Source organism: Armigeres subalbatus, chromosome 1, assembly GCF_024139115.2.
Source record: "Armigeres subalbatus isolate Guangzhou_Male chromosome 1, GZ_Asu_2, whole genome shotgun sequence".
NCBI classification, from domain to species: domain Eukaryota; kingdom Metazoa; phylum Arthropoda; class Insecta; order Diptera; family Culicidae; genus Armigeres; species Armigeres subalbatus.
Window position 1 is genome coordinate 173334764 of NC_085139.1, and position 20848 is coordinate 173355611.

At 45.7% G+C, this 20848-nt stretch overlaps 1 protein-coding gene across 1 annotated transcript in view; it reads right to left on the reverse strand.

Annotated features, from left to right (window-relative positions):
* LOC134206757 (netrin-B-like) overlaps positions 1–20215 on the reverse strand; it is a 42765-nt gene extending 22550 nt beyond the window's left edge. Inside the window, exons 1-4 of the mRNA XM_062682484.1 lie at positions 20146–20215; positions 19772–19960; positions 7295–7444; positions 6953–7048 (exon numbers count right to left, since the gene is read on the reverse strand). Coding sequence (XP_062538468.1) covers positions 6953–7048; positions 7295–7444; positions 19772–19960; positions 20146–20215 — 505 coding nt within the window. The remainder of the gene's footprint in view (positions 1–6952; positions 7049–7294; positions 7445–19771; positions 19961–20145) is intronic.
* Positions 20216–20848: the final 633 nt, after the last annotated feature.

Genomic DNA, 20848 nt, shown 5'->3' on the forward strand with positions numbered 1-20848 from the left:
TAAATTCTGGGAACTTGTTCTACAAAACTGTGAAAATGCCTTCCTCATAACTTAGAAGGACCTTCAGGAATTTGGAGATGCCCCTACTTCAGGGCATAATACATTTCCCAAACATTATGGATGGAAACTCCTGAAAAAATCCTTCATCAGTTCCTAAACATTCCTGTTAGATTTCCAGGTACCTATGTATTGATTCTCTCTTCCGTTCTTCTTTGTTGACGTTATATTCACAATTCTTATATTCACAAGTCTGGTGCCTCAACATACCTGTGGTCAACCTAGTAATTGCCAAATTGGTCTCTGCAATTCCACCGATATGGCAGAACGATGGTGTCGTCTGTTGTAGGACAGAAACAGCACCACCTTGAGTGATAACTGCCGGGGTAGCAAGTGACCAGCATTGGGGGGAGCCTCCTGTAAGGTAATCGTGTGAATCCTCTCGATCGAGTGTTGTAGCACATTTGGTAGTATTGTGCACTGAGGTACATGGGGAGTAGTACTGGAGGCGTCGTGTACATGGACACACCTATTTGGATCACATAGCTCAATAGTCACACCCCGAAGTATTTCTTAGTTGTGGGCCAGGGGATGTGACTGGAGATGAATTAGTTTTAGTAGTGATCCCAAGCCCACACTACCTGGGTTACGTCTCAGCCAGTTGTCTGATTGACTTCGGAAGGCACAATTCAGGATTTTGCTAATATTTTACTCCAGGACGAACCATTGAGCAAATTCAAGAAAAGTTCCTAGAGCAATAAGTGGAGAAAAACGTTAGGAAATTCCTGAAGAAATTTAAAAGGAATTCTTGAAGAAGTTCCTAGAGAAGAAGGTCTCTTCGGAATTCCTGGAACTATTCTTGGAGAAGTTCTCTAGAACTTATGAAAGAAGTTCTCAAGATTTTCCGAATAAATGCTTTAAAAAATATGAAAGAAGTATCCGGGATATTCGAAATTCTACAGAAATTTTTCCCTTGCTGTTGAAAAAATAATTTTCAAAACTCTATTGTGGTGACCACAAATAAAAAAAAAGGATCTTAAGCATATTGTTTTGCAATTTTATATTTTGAAAGTTATTTTGTTCTATTATTGTCAGGGGGTTTTCTTTGGGGCACTTTGCATATCGATGAATATTGTGGACAAATTTCATAAAATTTGGTCAACAAAAACCCCCTTGACAATAATAGAACAAAACCTGCCAAAGCCGTAATTTCCCATATATTGCGTTTTTATTAGATATATTATCCTTTGATAATATTTATAATAATCATTCGCACGTTATTTTGCATTTAATCGAAGCAGAGTCCAAAAGTTTTCTATTCAGCTTGTGGAAAAGATACACTTAGTATTACACAGTCCATTTTTAAAGATGTTTTGAAACCAAGCTTCTTTAGACACGGTGCTTATCCTCTTCATAGTAGGTCGTTTTACTAGGCCATTCATTGGTCACATGTACATATGCAAAGTCACATACACTACCCGCCATGGCGGAGGAGGTCCTAGGCGAGACGGTCAAGGTGAGGGCACTCACGACGGAGGTGAATCTAAGGGTTAAAGACCTGGACGAGATCACTGAAGTCGAAGAGCTCGTCACGGCACTGCGGCGACAGTGTGAAGTGGAGACGCCCACCGCAGCCGTTCGGCTACGGAAAGGTCCGGCAGGGACGCAGGTAGCATTGGTTCGGCTATCTGCAGCGGACGCCTCCAAGGTAGTCAAGTTAGGGAGCGTCAAGGTGGGATGGTCGGTATGCCCTGTGCGCATATACGAGCAACCCGAAGTTTGCTTCAAGTGCCTGGAACCGGGGCACAAGCAATGGGACTGCAAAGGCCCTGACAGAAGCAATCTCTGCCGACGCACAGTGGGGAAAATGTGACCCAAAAAGGTACCTATTTATTGCGGCTACTTGCTGTGCCGGGAAAATACCATTCCTAGAGGGAAAATCTACGACAAATCGAATGGTGCTATTTTCATTTGCCGGAAATTATGGGAACTGACCGTTTTGCCCCATTTACCTCTAAAAATCATATTTTTTCTATGACAGCTACAATTAAAAATCGATTGCGGCTAACTATTTCTATGTTTTCTGATGCTAATTAAGTAGAAAATACTAATGGTATCTATTCCGGCCTTATACCATGACTGGAAGTGGCCATTTTGCCCCATTTACCCCTTGAATCGTATTTTTCTATGACAGCTACAATTTAAAATCATATTCGGCTGACTATTTCTTTGTTTTTTATGCTAGTTTAGTAGAAAATACAAATGGTATAAATTCCGGCCATGAAAAATGACTGGAAGTGGCTATTTTGCCCCATTTACACGCGAAAATCGATTTTTTCTATGACAGCTACAATTTAAAATCGATTTCGACTAACTGTTTCTATGTTTTCTGATGCTAATTTAGTAGAAAAATAGTATCAACTATTCCGACCTTATACCATGTCTGGAAGTGGTCGTTTTGCCCCATTTACCCCAGGAACTGTATATTTCTATGGCAGCTACCATTTAAAATCAAATGCGGCTAATTATTTCTATGTTTTTAACGCTATTTTAGTGGAAAATACGAATGATATAAATTTCGGCCTTGAAAAATGACTGGAAGTGGCCATTTTGCCCCATTTACCTTCAATTTTTTTTCTGGGAGCTACAATTTAAAATTGATTGTGGCTAATTATTTCTATGTTTTCTGATGCTAATTTCGGCCTTGAATCATGACTGGAAGTGGCCGAGTAGAATCTATTCCGACCTTATACCACAACTGGAAGTGGTCATTTTGCCCCACTTACCCCCTGGAATCGTATTTTTTATGACAACTACAATTTGAAATTGGGGGGGTCCCGTGGCCTAGTTGGCTACACATTCGCCTTATACGCAGATGGTCATGGGTTCGATTCCCAGCCCCCCCAACTACCTTTCGTCAAGTCGCTGATAGATGCAGCGTGAAAAACGACGCTTTGGGGAACGCTTGTGATCACAATCATCGGACAGCGACTGACAATGACCCTCTTTACAACACACGAATAATGGATACCAGACCCCCACAGCAATGAAAAACGGACTCGACAATGGACTTGAATTGAACCACCGCGCGCACCTCTGTTACAGCGTCATGGACTTCATCGATCACGTCGATAAAGCAGATGTGGACGCAACAAAAATGGCGAAAAACAGAAGCAGCAAAAAAATAGGAAAAATGATATATAATTGACTCTGCGCTACAGTGTTGTAAAGCCAGATGTCGCTTAGAAATACGCTCACGCTGTGCCCAATGGGACGAATGAGCTTGATAGCTGGTAGTAAAATAAAAAATACAATTTGAAATTGATTTAAGCTAACGATTTCTTTGTTATCTGATGCTAACTTTGTAGAAAATATAAATGGTATAATTTCCGGCCTTGGATTTGACTGGAAGTGGCCATTTTGCCCCATCAAACTCGATATTTTTTATGCCTGTTATATTTGAAAGACGATTGTATAATTATTTCTATGTTTTCTGATGCTAATTTGAAATAAAAATACAATTGTCATATATTTCGGCCTTAAATCACGACTGAAGTGGCCGTTTTGCCCCATTTGCTTCTTAAAATCTATTACGGCTCGCTGATTCTATGTTTTCTGATGCTAAAGATAGCCTCACACCTAATGCAAATTTTCTGCTCTTCTCAATAATTAAAATGGAAATAGGGACACGGCAGGTATTTCCGTCCATCGTCATAGGGGCTAAAACCAACGAAAGCAACGTACATTTGCTAGAACTCCACTATAGCAGAACGTTTCTCCTGAGCTTACGATTTGGTACGTATGAGTTTTACAAAAAGCGTCTCTTTATTGGTTTTCGAGACCATGACGAACAGACGAAAATACCTGCCGTGTCCCTAGTAAGGCGTAATCAATTTCAGTAATCAATAGAAGCTGTGCTAGAAAAAATGATTTTTAGAGGCAAATGGGGCAAAACGGCCACTTGCAGTCATGATCCAAGGCTGGAATATGTAACAACCGTATTTTCTTACAAATTAGCATTAGAAAACATAGAAATACCTAGCCGCAATTGATTTTAAATCGTGGCGGTCATACAAAAAAAAAATATTTTTTTTAAATAAGACGTATTGGTCATTTTTAGTAATGATTCCAGGTTTGCAGTTTCTACTGAATCATAGAAATAATTAGCCAAAATCGATTTTAAGTCTTAGCGATCATATGATAAATTGATTTTTAGAGGTAAAGGGGGCAAAACAGCCATTGCTAGTAACAGTCCAAGGCCGAATTATATACAATTTAGACCATTCGTATTTTCTACTAAATTAGCATCAGAAAACATGGAAATAGTCAGCCGCAATTCATTTTAAATTGTAGCTTTCATAGAAAAATACAATTTCAGGAGTAACTGGGGCAAAACGGCCACTTCAAGTCATGGTATAAGGTCGGAATAGATACCCTTCGTATTTTCTACTGACTAAGCATCAGAAAACATAGAAATAGTTAGACGAAATCGATTTTAAATTGTAGTTGTCATAGAAAAACTATCATTTTCGTGGGTAAATGGGGCAAAATAGCCACTTCCATTAATTTTTCAAGGCCGGAATTCATATCATTCGTATTTTCTACTGACTAAGCATCAGAAAACATAGAAATAGACAGCCGCAATCGATTGTATATCGGAGCTGTCAAAGAAAAATGCGATTCCGGGGGTAAATGGGGCAACTTCCAGTCAAGGTTTAAGGTCGGAATAGAAACCACTCGTATTTTCTACTTAATTAGCATCAGAAAACATAGAAATAGTTAGCCGCAATCGACTTTAAATTGTAGCTGTCATAGAAAAAATATGATTTTTAGGAGTAAATGGGGCAAAACGGCCAGTTCCCATAATTTCCGGCGATTGGAAATAGCACGATTCGATTTGTCGTGGATTTTCCCTTTAGGAAAGGTATTTTTCCGGCGCAGCAAGTAGCCGCAATAAATAGGTACCTTTTTGGGTCAGATTTTCCCCACTGTGCGACGCTGCGGATTGGAGGGACATAAGGCACAATGCTGCACGAACCCTCCCAATTGTTTGATTTGTTCCAGCAAAGCTGTGAACAGCAAGCACCCCATGGGGGGCTCGATGTGCCTGGCGTTTAAGCGTGCTGCAAAATCAAAGTGCAGGTAAAGCAGCTGGCTTGCTCGGCTTCGCCCGAGTGTTTGGTGTGCGCAGGTTTAGAGGAAACGGCGGAACACGTGTTGTTCGTGTGCTCACGTTTTCGCGCAATGCGTGACCACATGCTTGCCACATGTGGTCTGGACACTACCCCGGACAACCTAGTTCGGAGGATGTGTAAAGACGAAGTTGGCTGGAACGCTGTTTTATCGGCTATCGCCCAAATCGTCTCGGAGCTACACAGAAGGTGGCGCGTGGACTCAAGGATGGCTAGTTCAGGCGCAAATAAGAGGTGGTCCAAGGGTTCGGAGTCGGCTTCATGGGTCATACCGGTGGTCATGCTCTGTGGTCGAACTCGATCCTTTTATCGAACAAGTGGCCGCGCGAAGAACAACATGGTATCGTCGCTTTCGCGGCGTCGGTCAACCGGGCGGGTTCCGAGCCCGAGGACGGAAAGGGTCCTCGTCAAGGCTGGGGCAGGCGTAGGCCTCGCGTCGGCAAGTCCCTCTGTGTGCTGGCGAATAGGCCCTATCGCAGAAAGGTCAATTTGGGGTGCACGCGGCATCATCATTCTTGATACCAGTCGTGCAGAGGGAAGCAGGCGCGAAGTCGACCCTGCCCACCTTCCGAGGACATAGGGCCACCTGGAAAGCCGGCAATGCGCTGGCACGATACCATGGTGTTCTTCTAAAAAAGCGAGTCACGATGTTCGATGCTGCAAGGACACGCAGCTAACCTCGAGGGTGCGTCATGCACTGGCCCCCCTTTGAAGCATTACTTTCTGGTTGTACCGAAGGGACGATGGGCTTGGCGGCAATGGAAACGGTTTAGCTGGTCGGGGATGCAGCCCTGCCTCCCTCATTGGAGGTGGCCCCTACCCCAGCACTTCCTGGTCAACCCAGGATGTCTGTTGAGCAGATTCCCCGTCCATTGTTTAGGAAGAAAAAAAAAAAATACAAAGTCACTATCGATTTTTGGTGGCGTTGAAGAAGAAACCAACTATGTTTAATGGCGGTATTTTTTCAGTACTACCAGACGGTACTTCTGATTATCGTAGTGTAGTGGTAAACTGTAGGATACGTGGCCCATAGGATAAATATTCAATTGCAAGATTTACAAATTTGATGCGTTTCTGTGGATTGTGAGAATAGGACATTGTCTTGCAATGAATATTTTGGATGGCAACATGATAGTTTTATGTTCCAGAGTATGTTGCTTAAGAGTGATACTTAAAACAAAATCTTGAATTTCAAATTGACCTGCTTGTATAATATGAACAAATTCAAACTACATGCAGCTTCTGGATAATCAATCAATGGAAAAGATCTCAAAATCCTACATTGCAGTGCTCATTTTGTCACGGAGATGACATTCGCTGATGTTGTCTTATCATGACACTGCCTTTTTCGTTTTTTTAACTTCTATGTTCCGACTCTTCAAATTGATTGATGAATCCACAAACTTGTACTCCATCGCACCCTCACAAACTTGCATACGAAAACTGCGGGAATATACACCAACGCTGTCGACCGAATCCTGGCATTTCGAACAAACTCTCAAATCCTTCCAGAAGAATGCTTTACGGAACGGCACGTGAGTTATCACGACCAAATGCTACGTGATGTGCTTCTCCTTCGGCAGCACCAAAAAGCCGCCAACAAAAAACGGTTGGAGTTCACTTCACACGATACCAAGGTGACGAACGGTGGGGATCTGCACCGAATAGTAGTAAGCCAGGGATTTAGAGCCTCACAAACATTGAACGGACGGACGAGAGGCATGATAGATGGATTGGCAAAAACGGGGCAATTAATTACTCACTTTCTTTGGTACTTTCACTTGCATCTGGGTCGTACTGATAGGAGTCCGGTGCGGTGTTCTGAGCCTGGTGGTTCACCATCGTCACCCGTGGAATCTCTGTTGACGGAAAACAGGGGAGAAAGGGAAAGCAATTATGATGCGAATCATGAATTTTGCAAAATCATTTCACGGAACCCCTCCGTCAGCACCGAAGCGGTGGTCTCCATCGGCAACAGCCTCATCGGTTCACTGATAAGGTCAGCGAACTCGTATAGAAACGGGGCGGGCACGGTAGAATGTTGTGACGTGGTGCTGATATGACGGCATCGAGGAATACATATCTACCGTAACGACCATACTTACTGATGCACGGTGCGATATGGGATCGGCTTTGTTGGTAGCCCCGGGCGCATCGGTTACAGGTTAGACCCGTCACGCCTTCCTTGCAAGTGCACTGACCGGAAGTGTGGTTGCAGTTCTTCCCTGACGATCCAATCGGGTGGCAATCACAAGCTGAAAAAGGAGAAAATTTTACGTGATTAGATTTTTGTGAACTAAATATGATTTTAATAATTTTGTACTCCTACAAGATTTTAATTAATACTGATTTAGGGAAAATGCTTTCGGCAACCTCAGACAATTCAGTTTTTTTTTCGGAAATGAATTTGCAATGAAGAAAATTGGATGCATAGCCGTGGAACTAAACTGCCAGTAATTATTCTTCTTTTTTCAATGCTAAATCGCCAATCAATATAGTATGCCTAGCAAAACTGCTGTGAGGGTATTTAAAACAGATATCCCAGTGCCAGTCGATCGATTTTATTTAATTTGTGGTGAATTGTCATTTGGTATCAAGCTTTCCTGATAAGAAAATGAAACACTCGTAACAGGCTGATCAACGCCGAATCTATCAATTGTGATTATCATCATCTTGGAAAAGAAGAAATGGATCAGATGAGGAAGCTTCCGAACGACGAAGATCGCAATTTCAGCTAATTCGAATTGAATGTATCTAGTTTATCAATTTTCTTGAGGAAATGATTATAAGAAATACCAACAACTTAGAATGGTTTGATCGAAGGTAAAAAACAGGCTTGAAAAAATCTGTGCATTGTGATCAAACAGTGTAGTTTAATTGTGGCATTGAAAAAGTACCAACATATATTGTCGAAGGATCAAGGATAATCAGTATTAATTTACTTTAGCTCTACTGATAATTAAAATATTTCACTTTTTACACCTTTCAACCTGCATACCGGATGCCGTTGCCAAAGAGCATTAAATGCAACAGTTTCCGACTGTTGCATTTATCCCGCAAATGTTTAAGGAACCGCCCCTCTTCCGCCCTGCACGGAAGTGCTCCAATTTCCTCTAATTAAAACAGTTTCCATCATCCTCGTACATTTTCACGTCGCGAGGGAAATAACTAATGAAGCGGACGTGCCACTAAGTCCCGCTGTGAAAAATAGCAGTGGAACACGAAACGACATGAAAGCGTGGCCGTGACTTGCCGCGTCACATTTGTGTAATTTAAAGCTCTCATTAGTGTCCGTGTGACTACGAGCGCAAAGTATCGCAGACGTGGGCGTTCCTTCCTGCGTCCACGCAGTCCGGCAAACGAAACCAGGTGGGGCATTTATTCCGGTGCAGAGGACCACCCTCGTGAATCGCACCTAGTACGCGTTCTTGACATCTACCTTTACATGGTGTGACAAAGTTACTGAAGCAGGTGGGGCGTGTAGGATAACAAGAAAACCAAGTGGATTTTGCCATTCATGCACCCGCGCGACCTAGGACTTGACTGTGCCGGATGAACTGAAGTTGCGATTTCTGGTGGCTAGGTGTAATAGTGTTATGCAAACCACAACGGCGGAATCACAAACCAGACCGATCTGAAAGGGAAGGAATTAACAAGGAGTTAGAACAAGCAGCGAAGCACTTGTCGTGTTGCTGATATACACAAACTGCTCATGTATGTTTTCAGTAGATAAGAAATTTGGAATGGCAATTAATGCATTCGGTGCAAACTTTTATCCCACATGTTGTTACATTAGCATTAGTTCTGTATTCTTTAAAACTTGAAGATTATTATGGGTATTTGTTTCTGTATTTAACAAAAGTTACCTAGTCTATGCAATTTTGTTATAATTGTATCCCTTTTTAACTGGGATCATTTCTACCTGGCAGTTGGATTCCATGTCCCATTACTGCTTCGGAGAACTGCTTTTTTACATTGAAACTCCGCAAACCGAAAGCCATGTTAACGCAAACGCCGCAATCCGTAAGCACTAGTTGCCACTTCACCATCAGACGTGGAGTCGCGAAAAGTGGAGACACATCGTCTGGAATGTGTTTGAAAAGGCTACTTGACAAAGCGATTTAATTAGTGAGCAAGACTGCGGGCTTCAATGTTTTGCGGTTATATAAATTCTGGCTTTATTAAAATGGTTCTGCAGTCCAGTGACATTGAAATGATTAGTGAAAACACTTAGCTCTGTAAAGGAACATCACACCAATTGAAAGTGTAGTCGCACGTCGGCATAATGCAGAGAGAAATTATGAAATTATGCTTCAAAGTTTTAGAAAGATTTTCATAATGCTTTAAAACGGAGAAGGAAACGTAATAAATTATAAGAGATACTTATTAATTTAATTTGGTAACTCCTATACGGATAACACTGAATCAGTTTTAAGCATCTTCTGAATACTGTATAATAATCGCCTTGAAGCTCCCCAATACCTAAGCGATTACATCGCCCCGACAGCGACAACTATTCGCCGGGATTCTAACTATAGAGTCACTGCAGGCAATATTCCATTTACGCTTCTGTACCAACGGCGACAGATTCGCAGTCACCAAGCGATAGAATCGCGTCGCGTGTGTATGGGGGAACCTTTATTACATACATTACGTACATTTGCGGTGCGAACGTCCTTGTGTCCTCGATCAAATGAAAGAATTTGGTGGGGCATAGCAGCTACAGTACACACCGTTGATCTTGGCTATCGTGACACCTTCAGCGGAGGAGTGTACTACCTCTTGGACCGGGTACCGTCCCGTCGTGCAAATAGCCGTCATCATAGACCCGCCCGTCACCCAATTACCGTTATCGACATGGACGTTGTACGGGTCGGACAGGAGGGTGACATTGATTCTCTATTCCGATACTGACTGCCACAACAGCTGCTGGGCAGGTGCACAGTGGTTAAGATTCAGCTGAGTTACTTGCACGGCTTCTTCACGGATGGGTCACGAAGGTCCATCCATAACGTGGTTACAGGCTTGCTTTTTGCTGGAGCAGATGAGGCATTTTAGAGCCTTATCGCATTTCTGTGCCTTAAGACCTACCTCACCACAACGACGAAACCTGGAGGTACTTCCTGATGAATTTCTGGAGGAACTTCCGTGGGGAATTCCTGGAGAAACTTCCGAAGGAATTCCTGGAGAAACTTCAGGAGGAATTCCTGGAGGATGGAGGAATTTCTGAAGAAACTTCCGCAGGAATTCCTGGAAGAACTTCAGCACGAATTCCTGGAAGAATTTCCGTAGGATTTTCTGAAGCAACTTCCGGAGGAATTCCTAGAGAAACTTCCGGAGGGATTCCTGTAGAAATTTTCACAAGAAGTTTTGGAGGAGCTTCCGGAGGAATTCCTGGAGGAACATTCGGGAGAATTCCTGGAGGAAATTACGGAAGAATTCCTGAAGAAAATTCTTTAGGAATTCCTGGAAAAAATTCTTGATTCATCCCTGGAGAAATTTCCGGAGAACATCTTCAAAGAACTTCCACAGGAATTCTTGGAGGAACTTCCGCAGGAATTTCTGGAGGAATTCCTGGAGAAACTCTGGCAGGGACTTCCGGAGGAATTCTTAGAGGAATCTGCGCAGGAATTCCTGGGGAAACTTCCGCAGGAATTCCTGGAGGAACTTTCGCAAAAAATTCTGGAGGAACTTTCGCAGAAATTCCTGGAGGAACTTCAGTAGGCATTCATGGAGAAAATTCCACCGGAATTCCTGGAGGAACTTTCGCAGGAATTCATGGAGGAACTTCCACAGGAATTCCTGGAGGAACTTTCGCAGTAATTCCTAGAGGAACTTCCGCAGGAATTCTTTTAGGTGCTCGAGGAATTTCCGCTGGAATTCCTGGAGGAAATTCTGGAGCAATTCCTGGAGGCGCTTCTAGAGGAATTCCTGGATTAACTTCCGGAGCAATTTCTGGAGGAACTTCCGGAGAAATTCCTGGATGAGCTTCCGGAGGAACTCTCGGAAGAATTCCTGGAGAAATTTCCACTGGAATTCCTGAAGCAACATTTGCAGGAATTCCTGGAGGAATTTTCGCAGGAACTTCTGGATGAATTTCCGCAGAAATTCCAGGAGGAACTTCCGCAGGACTTCCTAGAGGAACTTTTGCAAGAGTTCCTGGAGGAACTTACGCAGGAGTTCCTGGAGGAACTTCCGCAGGAATTCCTGGAGGAACTTCCGGAAAAACTTCTGGAGGAACTTCCGCAGGAATTTCTTTAGATACTGGAGGAACTTCCGCTAGAATTCCTGGAGGAAATTCTGGAGCAATTCCTGGAGGAATTTCCGAAGGTATTCTTGGAGGCACTTCTAGAGGAATTCCTGGAGGAACTTCCGGAGTAATTTCTGGAGGAATTCCTGGAGGAACTTTTGAGGAGTTACTGGAGGAACTTTCGGAGTATTCCTGGGGGAACTTTCGTAAAAATTCGATTAGAACTTTTCGTAGGAACTCCTGGAAGAACTTCCACAGAAATTCTTGAGGAGACTTTCGGAAGAATTCCAGAACAAGCTTCCGGAAAAATTACTGGAGGATCTTCTGAGGAAACTGCAGGAAAAAAAATGTGAAGTAATAGCTGGAGGATCCTCCGGAGAAATTACAGGGTAAAATTCCAAAAGAATTCGTGGAGGTATCTCCAAAAGGAATGTCTGGAGGAGTTTCTAGACGAACTTCCAAAGCAATACCAGGAGGAACTTTCCCGCCAATCAGCAGCTGGTTTTCCTCCACGCCACGGCTTGGTGTGACTACGGTGCAATGAGGGGGGGCTTTCTTCCCGCCAATTAGTGGTTGACACTTCTTCCCGTAACGACTTGGTGATGGCATGCAATGGCGTTTCCTGCAGACTCATACACCATCCTGGAGGCTCTCCGAGTATGTTGACGGATTCGGTCGTGGGCCTGTATCTTCGGAACTGTCCCCAATGGAAAAGGGGAGGGGGGGGACACCGACTTAATGTTGTACTCCCGAACGGCGGCGCACTCTCCAGTCCCGGATTTCACTCGAACGCTCCGTAGGTATCAAAAACGATCATCTACCTTTCGCCATCACCGTGTTACTCTTCGTTTTTCCTATCTTTTTTCTCTTTCAAGAAACGATAATCATGGCGTCCTCTTTGCTACCAAGCTGAAGTCGGGAGCGAACTCTGGTGGTGGGTTTTTAAACCTTTCAGGTGGTGTTGGCTGCGTACTGCACAGTGGGGGGACAAAACACCATAATACGGAGAAAACTGGACTACATATGAGGACACTACTTGTTCTGTTAAACATTTCACGACGTAAAAGTCACAAAGTATCAAAAACACTCAACACTGAACTACGTACACTTACAGAACTTTCGCAGGAATTCATGGAGGAACTTCCGCACGAGTTCCTGGAGGAACTTCCGCAGTAATTCCTAGAGGAACTTCCGCAGGAATTCCTTTAGGTACTCGAGGAATTTCCGCTGGAATTCCTGGAGGAAATTCTGGAGCAATTCCTGGAGGCGCTTCTAGAGGAATTCCTGGATTAACTTCCGGAGCAATTTCTGGAGGAACTTCCGGAGAAATTCCTGAAGGAACTTCCGAAGGAATTCCTGGAGAAACTTCCGGAGGAATTCCTGGAGCAACATTCGCAGGAATTCCTGGATGAATTTTCGCAAGAATTCATGGAGGAATTTCCGCAGAAATTCCAGGAAGAACTTACGCAGGAGTTCCTGGAGGAACTTCCGCAGGAATTCCTGGAGGAACTTCCGGAGAAATTTCTGGAGGAACTTCCGCAGGCCTTCTGAGGAAATTGATGGAATAAATTGTGAAGGAATAGCTGGAGGATCCTCCGGAAGAATTACAGGATAAAATTCCTAAGAAGAACTTTCGGAGGAATACCTGGAGGAATTCCTGAAGAAAACTTCCGAACAAATTCCACCGCCTCTATTGTTGATCACCAACAGCGGGACACCGCCACGCCGCCGCCGATAAAATATAATACACAAATAATAATTGAACATATATTAAGTAAATTGTTTAAAATATATTCAGATAACCGATAATTTGAACGGTATCTCATTCATAGTAACGGGGTGAAATATTTAAAATTTGAAAATTTGAATTTAGAAAAAATTGCAAATTTGAAGTATTAGTATTTGTGGATACATTAAAATGCGTTTCAAATAAATATAATTTGAAGTTACTGCATCTGTAAGTGTATTTTCGAGCATAAAAAAATCCGAATACCCCTAACCCCGCTTCTGAAAGCGGGATTCATCCTGACCTGTTTTTACGTCGTTTTTCCCAGTTACACCAAAAATATTACGTCGAAAATGCATTACATTGCTATAATTTGAAAACGTTATAATTTGATAAACGTCACTCAGATGTAATAAAACATTATATTCGACGGCGATGATGTGCATCAAATATGATGTGATATTACTTTTTATTTTTTACTGTGTACTTGGGGCACATGCGAAGCACGACGCTGCGCTAGTCAATGGTGGTTCGTCTTTTTTTTTTACAAGGGAGAATGCATTTACACACTAACCCAGTACACGTGCATTGTAGTTGCCAAACTACCACACGGAAGTGTACTGGAGTGTCGGACTCGACCATACCGGTAATACCGACTAAACTCCCTTGGGCTCCACCATCGTTTCCCCAGGAACTACCTCCCAGTACTACTTCTGGGGATGGCAGTACTAAACGTACTCGCTCGTTCTCGCTCACACAGGCACCCGTCCCGTGCGAGACTGACTTGGGTGCTCGCTCTATCGCACCCTCAACACACCCTACATACTCTGTTGCACCTCTGTCATGCCGTGCGGGTCTAACTAGTGTGCCCACCCTTCTCATGCCATGTGGGTCTAACTTGTATGCCCACCCAAACCCTTGATTCATGCTTATACACTCCATGCTTGCACACACGCTAACGCTCCTATGGGTCTGACTTGTGTGCCCACCCTTATCATGCCGTGCGGGACTAACTTTTGTGCCCACCCTTCTCATGCCGTGTGGGACTAACTTGTATGCCCACCTTTATCGTACCATGTGAGACTGCTCACCTCTTTCATTCAGTTCGCGCTGACACATACTACTCGAGTCATTCGACCTAACACTCCCTCTGGCATCCCTTGTGGGACTCTTCGCTTAGGTTCCCACTTCTGACATACCATGTGAGTCTGACTCATCCGTTCATGCCATATGAGACTAGCTCAACACGACTCAACTCATTCCTTTCGTACCATGTGAGACTAACTTGAATGCTCACCCACACTCCTCTGCCACGCCGCGGGGTATCAGTAGTCGTAGGAACCAACATTCCTGCGCTACTCCCAGCGCGGCGTGTGCAGTCCATACATACACCTATTCATTCACCCTTCTGCCATGCTTCGAGGTGGCGATCTCGGTTGCCACCCGCTGCGCCATTACCTCTGCATGGGCAGACCATTCACACACTTCTTCGCATTCGGCACTTTCGCTCTAACTTACCAATCACAAGTTAGTCATGCTTGTCGATTGTTGCTCGGCGCGCCAGATTCTCTGCAAGCTGCAGGCAATCTGAGTGGTTGCAGTCGAGACTGCGTTCCACTTCTCCACCGCTTGACACATCCTTTGGATAAGATTATCCGGAGTTGTGTCCCGGCCGCAAACGTCTAGCATTGCTCTTCTTTCGACGTCGAAACGAGGACATACGAACAGTATGTGCTCTGCAGTTTCGTCAACACCTGGGCAGTCAGGGCAGACGGGGACCTCCGCGTGCCCAAACCTGTGGTGGTACTGTCGGAAACAGCCATGGCCTGACAGGAATTGTGTCAGATGGAAGTGAACCTCCCCATGGGGTCTCCCCACCCAGCTTGATATGTTAGGAATCAGCCGGTGGGTCCACCTACCTTTCGAGGAGTTATCCCACTCGCGCTGTAATCTGGCAACCGAAGTCACCCTGGTACGCTCGCGGGCTCCTCTGGTACCACGTAGGTCAAAACACTCCTCGTCCTCCCGGATGACCAGCCCGATTGGCATCATACTCGCTATCACGCAGGATGCGTCGCGCGATACCGTGCGGTAGGCCGATATCACCCTAAGACACATCAAGCGGTAGGTGCTCTCCAGTTTCTGCAGGTTACCCCCAGGTTACCCCTGCAGGTTACCCCCAGTGCTTTTGCCCAGGACGGGCCGCCGTACCTAAGAATAGATGCGGCAACGCCTGCCAGTAGCCTACGTCTACACACCTTGGAGCTGTTGGACATCATCCTCGATAATGCCGCCACAGCAGTCGAAACCTTCTTGCACGCATAATGGTGGTTCGTCTTTTTTTTTTTTTTTTTTTCTTCCTAAACAATGGAGGGGGAATCTGCTCAACAGACATCCTGGGTTGACCAGGAAGTGCTGGGTTAGGGGCCACCTCCAATAAGGGAGGCAGGGCTGCATCCCCGACCAGCTAAACCGTTTCCATTGCCGCCAAGCCCATCATCCCTTCGGTACAACCAGAAAGTAATGCTTCAAAGGAGGGCCAGTGCACAACGCACCCTCGAGGTTAGCTGCGTGCCCTTGCAGCATCGAACATCGTGACTCGCTTTTTTAGAAGAACACCATGGTATCGTGCCAGCGCATTGCCGGCTTTCCAGGTGGCCTTACCACGCCCTATGTCCTCGGAAGGTGGGAAGGGTCGACTTCTCGCCTGCTTCCCTCTGCACGACTGGTATCAAGAATGATGATGCCGCGTGCACCCCAAATTGACCTTTCTGCGATAGGGCCTATTCGCCAGCACACAGAGGGACTTGCCGACGCGAGGGCTACGCCTGCCCCAGCCTTGACGAGGACCCCTTTCCGTCCTCAGGCTCGGAACCCGCCCGGTTGACCGGCGCCGCGAAAGCGACGATACCTTGTTATTCTTCGCGCGGCCACTTGTTCGATAAAAGGATCGAGTTCAACCACAGAGCATGACCACCGGTATGACCCATAAAGCCGACTCCGATCCCTTGGACCACCTCTTATTTGTGCCTGAACTAGCCATCCTTGAGTCCACGCGCCACCTTCTGTGTAGCTCCGAGACGATTTGGGCGATAGCCGATAAAACGGCGTTCCAGCCAACTTCATCTTTACACATCCTCCGAACTAGGTTGTCCTGGGTAGTGTCCAGACCACATGTGGCAAGCATGTGGTCACGCATTGCGCGAAAACGTGAGCACACGAACAACACGTGTTTCGCCGTTTCCTCTAAACCTGCGCACACCAAACACTCGGGCGAAGCCGAGCAAGCCAGCTGCTTTACCTGCACTTTGATTTTGCAGCACGCTTAAACGTCAGGCACATCGAGCCCCCCATGGGGTGCTTGCTGTTCACAGCTTTGCTGGAACAAATCAAACAACTGGGAGGGTTCGTGCAGCATTGTGCCTTACCCTCCAATCCGCAGCGTCGGCAGAGATTGCTTCTGTCAGGGCCTTTGCAGTCCCATTGCTTGTGCCCCGGTTCCAGGCACTTGAAGCAAACTTCGGGTTGCTCGTATATGCGCACAGGGCATACCGACCATCCCACCTTGACGCTCCCTAACTTGACTACCTTGGAGGCGTCCGCTGCAGATAGCCGAACCAATGCTACCTGCGTCCCTGCCGGACCTTTCCGTAGCCGAACGGCTGCGGTGGGCGTCTCCACTTCACACTGTCGCCGCAGTGCCGTGACGAGCTCTTCGACTTCAGCGATCTCGTCCAGGTCTTTAACCCTTAGATTCACCTCCGTCGTGAGTGCCCTCACCTTGACCGTCTCGCCTAGGACCTCCTCCGCCGACTTCTTGTAAGCGGCGCCCTTTTGCGGGACGCCCCGCTTCAGCTCGAGTATCATCTCGCCCATCCGGGTACGTCTTATTCGACGTACGTCGGCGCCGAGTTCACCGAGCTTGACGTCACTCCTCATCGCCTTCAAAACATCCGAGTACTTAGCCTCGTCCGCCGTGATGACTAGGGCATCGCCCCTGGAGCGATTGGCGCCTACCCTAGACTTCTTGCTACCCTCATTCGCCTGGGCCTTCTTTTCGGCCCTTGACGTCTTCGGTTTCCTCTTGTTCTTGACCAGGGTCCAGGAGGCGTCATCCCTCCCTATTTCCCTGGTCTGGTGCGGCTGAGAACTTTCAGCCTGCCGTAACCCCTTACCACCGTCTTGCCTGAGTGGACGAACCTTTCCAGGTCCTTCCTCCCCCGGTTTTGGAGGTACCTGACCGGGGTTCAGCTTCCCAGCCCCACTACCCTTTGTTCGGGGTAGTAACCCTCCGCGTTTTGGAGCGGCCCCCAGGGAGCTCATCCCCTGGAGACTGTCTCCTGTTTTTGTGTCTGCTCCGTTGGAGTAGTCACCCCGACGTACCCGCAAATACTTGACCCTCAGTCTGGGTAGACTTTGGCACCACCGTCTTAGCTGGCACGCCTTCGGTCGACTCGACCTTGCCCGAGTCCGCGAATCCTTGGGCCTCAGTCTGGGTAGACCTCGACTCCACCGATTTCACGGGTTTACACTTGGCCGTCCCGACCGCCCTCTCCAGCTTGGCGTCCAGCATCGACTTTCGAAGTTTCTGCAAGCTCCTCTTGAGGTCCTTGCTGATATTATGCTTCGATGACGCAAAGTCGATTATGGCGTCCAGCTGTTCCGTTGCCACCTCGAAGGCCGAAAGCCCATCGCGTTTGCGGTTCATCGCCTTCACAAGCCATGGGCCGTTAATAACCCCTTCCGGCGTTTTTATAGCCGAGAGGAAGGTTGAGTGACCCACGCTGGCGCTGCGCATTGAGCTGCCGACTATTGCCTCTGGCCTCCTAGGCGGAGACCTGAACAACCCACCTCTTGCGAAGGGGTTGTCGCCTACACTTCTACCACTAATTGAAGAATTGACTTGGTTTTCCATTTTGGTCCCACGAGTTGCTCGGGAAAAGAGGTCCACCACGCCAGAGCCCAGCATAACGCGGTAAGGGACAATTACTGTGGAGGGTGCCCAGGTACCCCACAGGCTCCGTTAAAGGCCTAGCTTATTATTTCACCCCCCTGGCCATGCATCCCCTCGGCACGGGTCGCTTGACGCCTTGGGATTAGGGGTTAGGGACGATGGTCCCGGTCTAACTCGCAGTGGCCTTGGGGAGGGGTCGTCAAGCCCTTGGACAAAGTCCCTGCTGCCCCAGGTGGTTCGTATAGCACGTTCAAAAGGAACGGGTTTGAGTCATGGATTGACGAAACGTTTGTCAGTCCTGGTCTGGCACCAGACTTGAACTGGAGGGTGGATGAGGGTTACACCCATATAGTGATCACAGGTTGAGCGCGAGGAAGAGAAGGAAAGGTTTGCCCATGCCAAGGTAAGTGTCGAAACATGTCAGAAGAGTGAGCACATAGGTGTGAGTACGGACTGCACATGCCGAGGTAGGAGTCGTAGCGTAGAACTGTTGGTACTATAGATAGTAGATATTCCATATAGATATTCCACTATCTATAGTTGGTACCTATCGCTATCGACACATGGCATGGCATCGAGGTATGGCAGAGGAAAGTAGAGTGAGCATTCAAGTCAGCCAAGTCAAGTCATGTTCGAGGAGAGCACCCAAGTCAAGTTCGCATGGTATGTTAGAAGTGAGAACCTAAGTAAGTCCCACATTGTGTGTCAGAGTTTGTATCAGGAGTAGTGGCAGGATGTGCTAGAGTGAGCACCCAAAAAATCTGAAATTGGTGTGCTAGAGCGTGAATCAGGTGGCAGGGTGAGCATTCAAGTAGGACTCATATGGTGCGTATGAGCGAGTGTCAGGATGTATTAGAAAGAGCACCCAAGTAAGCCTCATAGGGATGAGTGCCTGTCTGAGCGTGAATGAGCGAGTACAGTAAGCACAGCCTATCCCCCAGAAGAAATGCTCCAATATTCACGGTGGTTTCTGTATTTTTAGTTCAAACTACATATAAAACTTTATTCATCACCACCAAAAATGTGTTGAAAAATGATCCCCGATAGAACATTTCATAATTACAACGTGAAAAAGGAAAGCCTATGCTATCGTATAGTGGGTGGGTGTTTTAGAGATATTGTTGACAAACATACCGTAATTATTAACGGTATAAAATCTATATAAAACCAGAAATCTGTACATACGTTTTTATAATGAAAACATCCGAATCACGAGACATTTTTGCGACTGTGTAACTTTAATTCTATTTCTGTGTTGCTCAAGGAAAGGCCCGTTTTGTGTGCAGCAAACACATATCTGCAAACATGCAGATTATTACCAAAAGCGGCAAATCAATCAAATGGATTTCACTACAGTCTGTCTAAGCTAAGATTTTTTTTTAAAATCTGCCAATGCAGTAATTTAAAGTTCCTAAACAAAAGTTATTCGTTTAAATAATCAACAATGTATGAAATATTGCTTGGATTGTCAAACTTACACTTTGTGGTGAAGCAACATGTGTTTAAATTCTTACAACCCAACCCATTGAGGTAATATATACAGAAAATTAATAACAAAACATATTCTAGACGTAACATATTGACACTTATAATACTTATAATTCAGGACCGAATTATAACAGTTCAACTCGATATATCACAATAATACTTACGTTTGCATGCCTTCTTGTGCGTGATTGATTTCGTGGGATCCTTGTAGAATCCCTCTCGGCAGTAGTGGCAATGTCGACCGGTTGTATCGTGCCGGCAATCGATGCACACTCCTCCCGACACCCGTCCGGACAGCTTGTAGAGGTCCAAATTGAAGCGACACTTCCGAGCATGGCCATTACAGTCGCAGGCTGCAGAGAAAACAACATGGAACGAGAGGAAAGAATCGAAAAAATGCTTGGAATTAATTGCTTATTTATTGGTTTGGCAGCCTAAAAAGGCTGCGGTTGGTTGGTTTTTGCTCCATCCATCGTCACCGCTGGGGGAAACCTTTTAAGGTGATTGATTTTGTGGTAATTGCACGTGATAAAATTACAGCTCTCCAGAGAGCCCTTCTTGCCAGCCAGCGTTGACGGAATAGTATGGCATTGTCGTGTCTGCTCCATGGCATGGCTTTCACGGCGAAGGTCGCTTTGAGAGAGATATCAGCAATTTGTCGCTGCACCAGCTTGGGGGCCGACGACGGGATCCGTGCATGAATCCAAAAGAAGCCAAACATGACCACGTAGGCAAAACGGCACCGATCAAGATTGAAGCAACAGACAACGACTCGTCGTCCGTCGCCCGATTGGGGATTGTGGGAAGCAACCAAGCAAGGCAGTCGAGGATGATCCCAAAGAAGGAAACTGGTTTCGGAAGAATGTTTTCCTGAGGTGAAATTTTCTCATGCATACGTCTTTCTGGTTTTTCTGTACGCATTCCGTTTTGCACACAATGGGCATGTTTGGAGACTCATTGTTCTAAGTGATTTTCGATTGTAAAATATGCGTTCATGTTTCAATTGACCCGAAAATGTTGGAGTGACCCATTGTAAGTCAGCAACTGAGCGTCCGTCAACCAACCGACGACCGTTGCATGGCCAGTGCACATAAAGCCGGAACGCAGTAGTATCCGATGGAGTCATTGCTTAAAAGGTAAAAATTTATTGATATTAATTCGATACCCAACTTTAGTCGTACCATCACGATTTATTGCAATTTTGTTGGGTTGACAGTTTTTTTTTTCTTTCATCAAGTTGT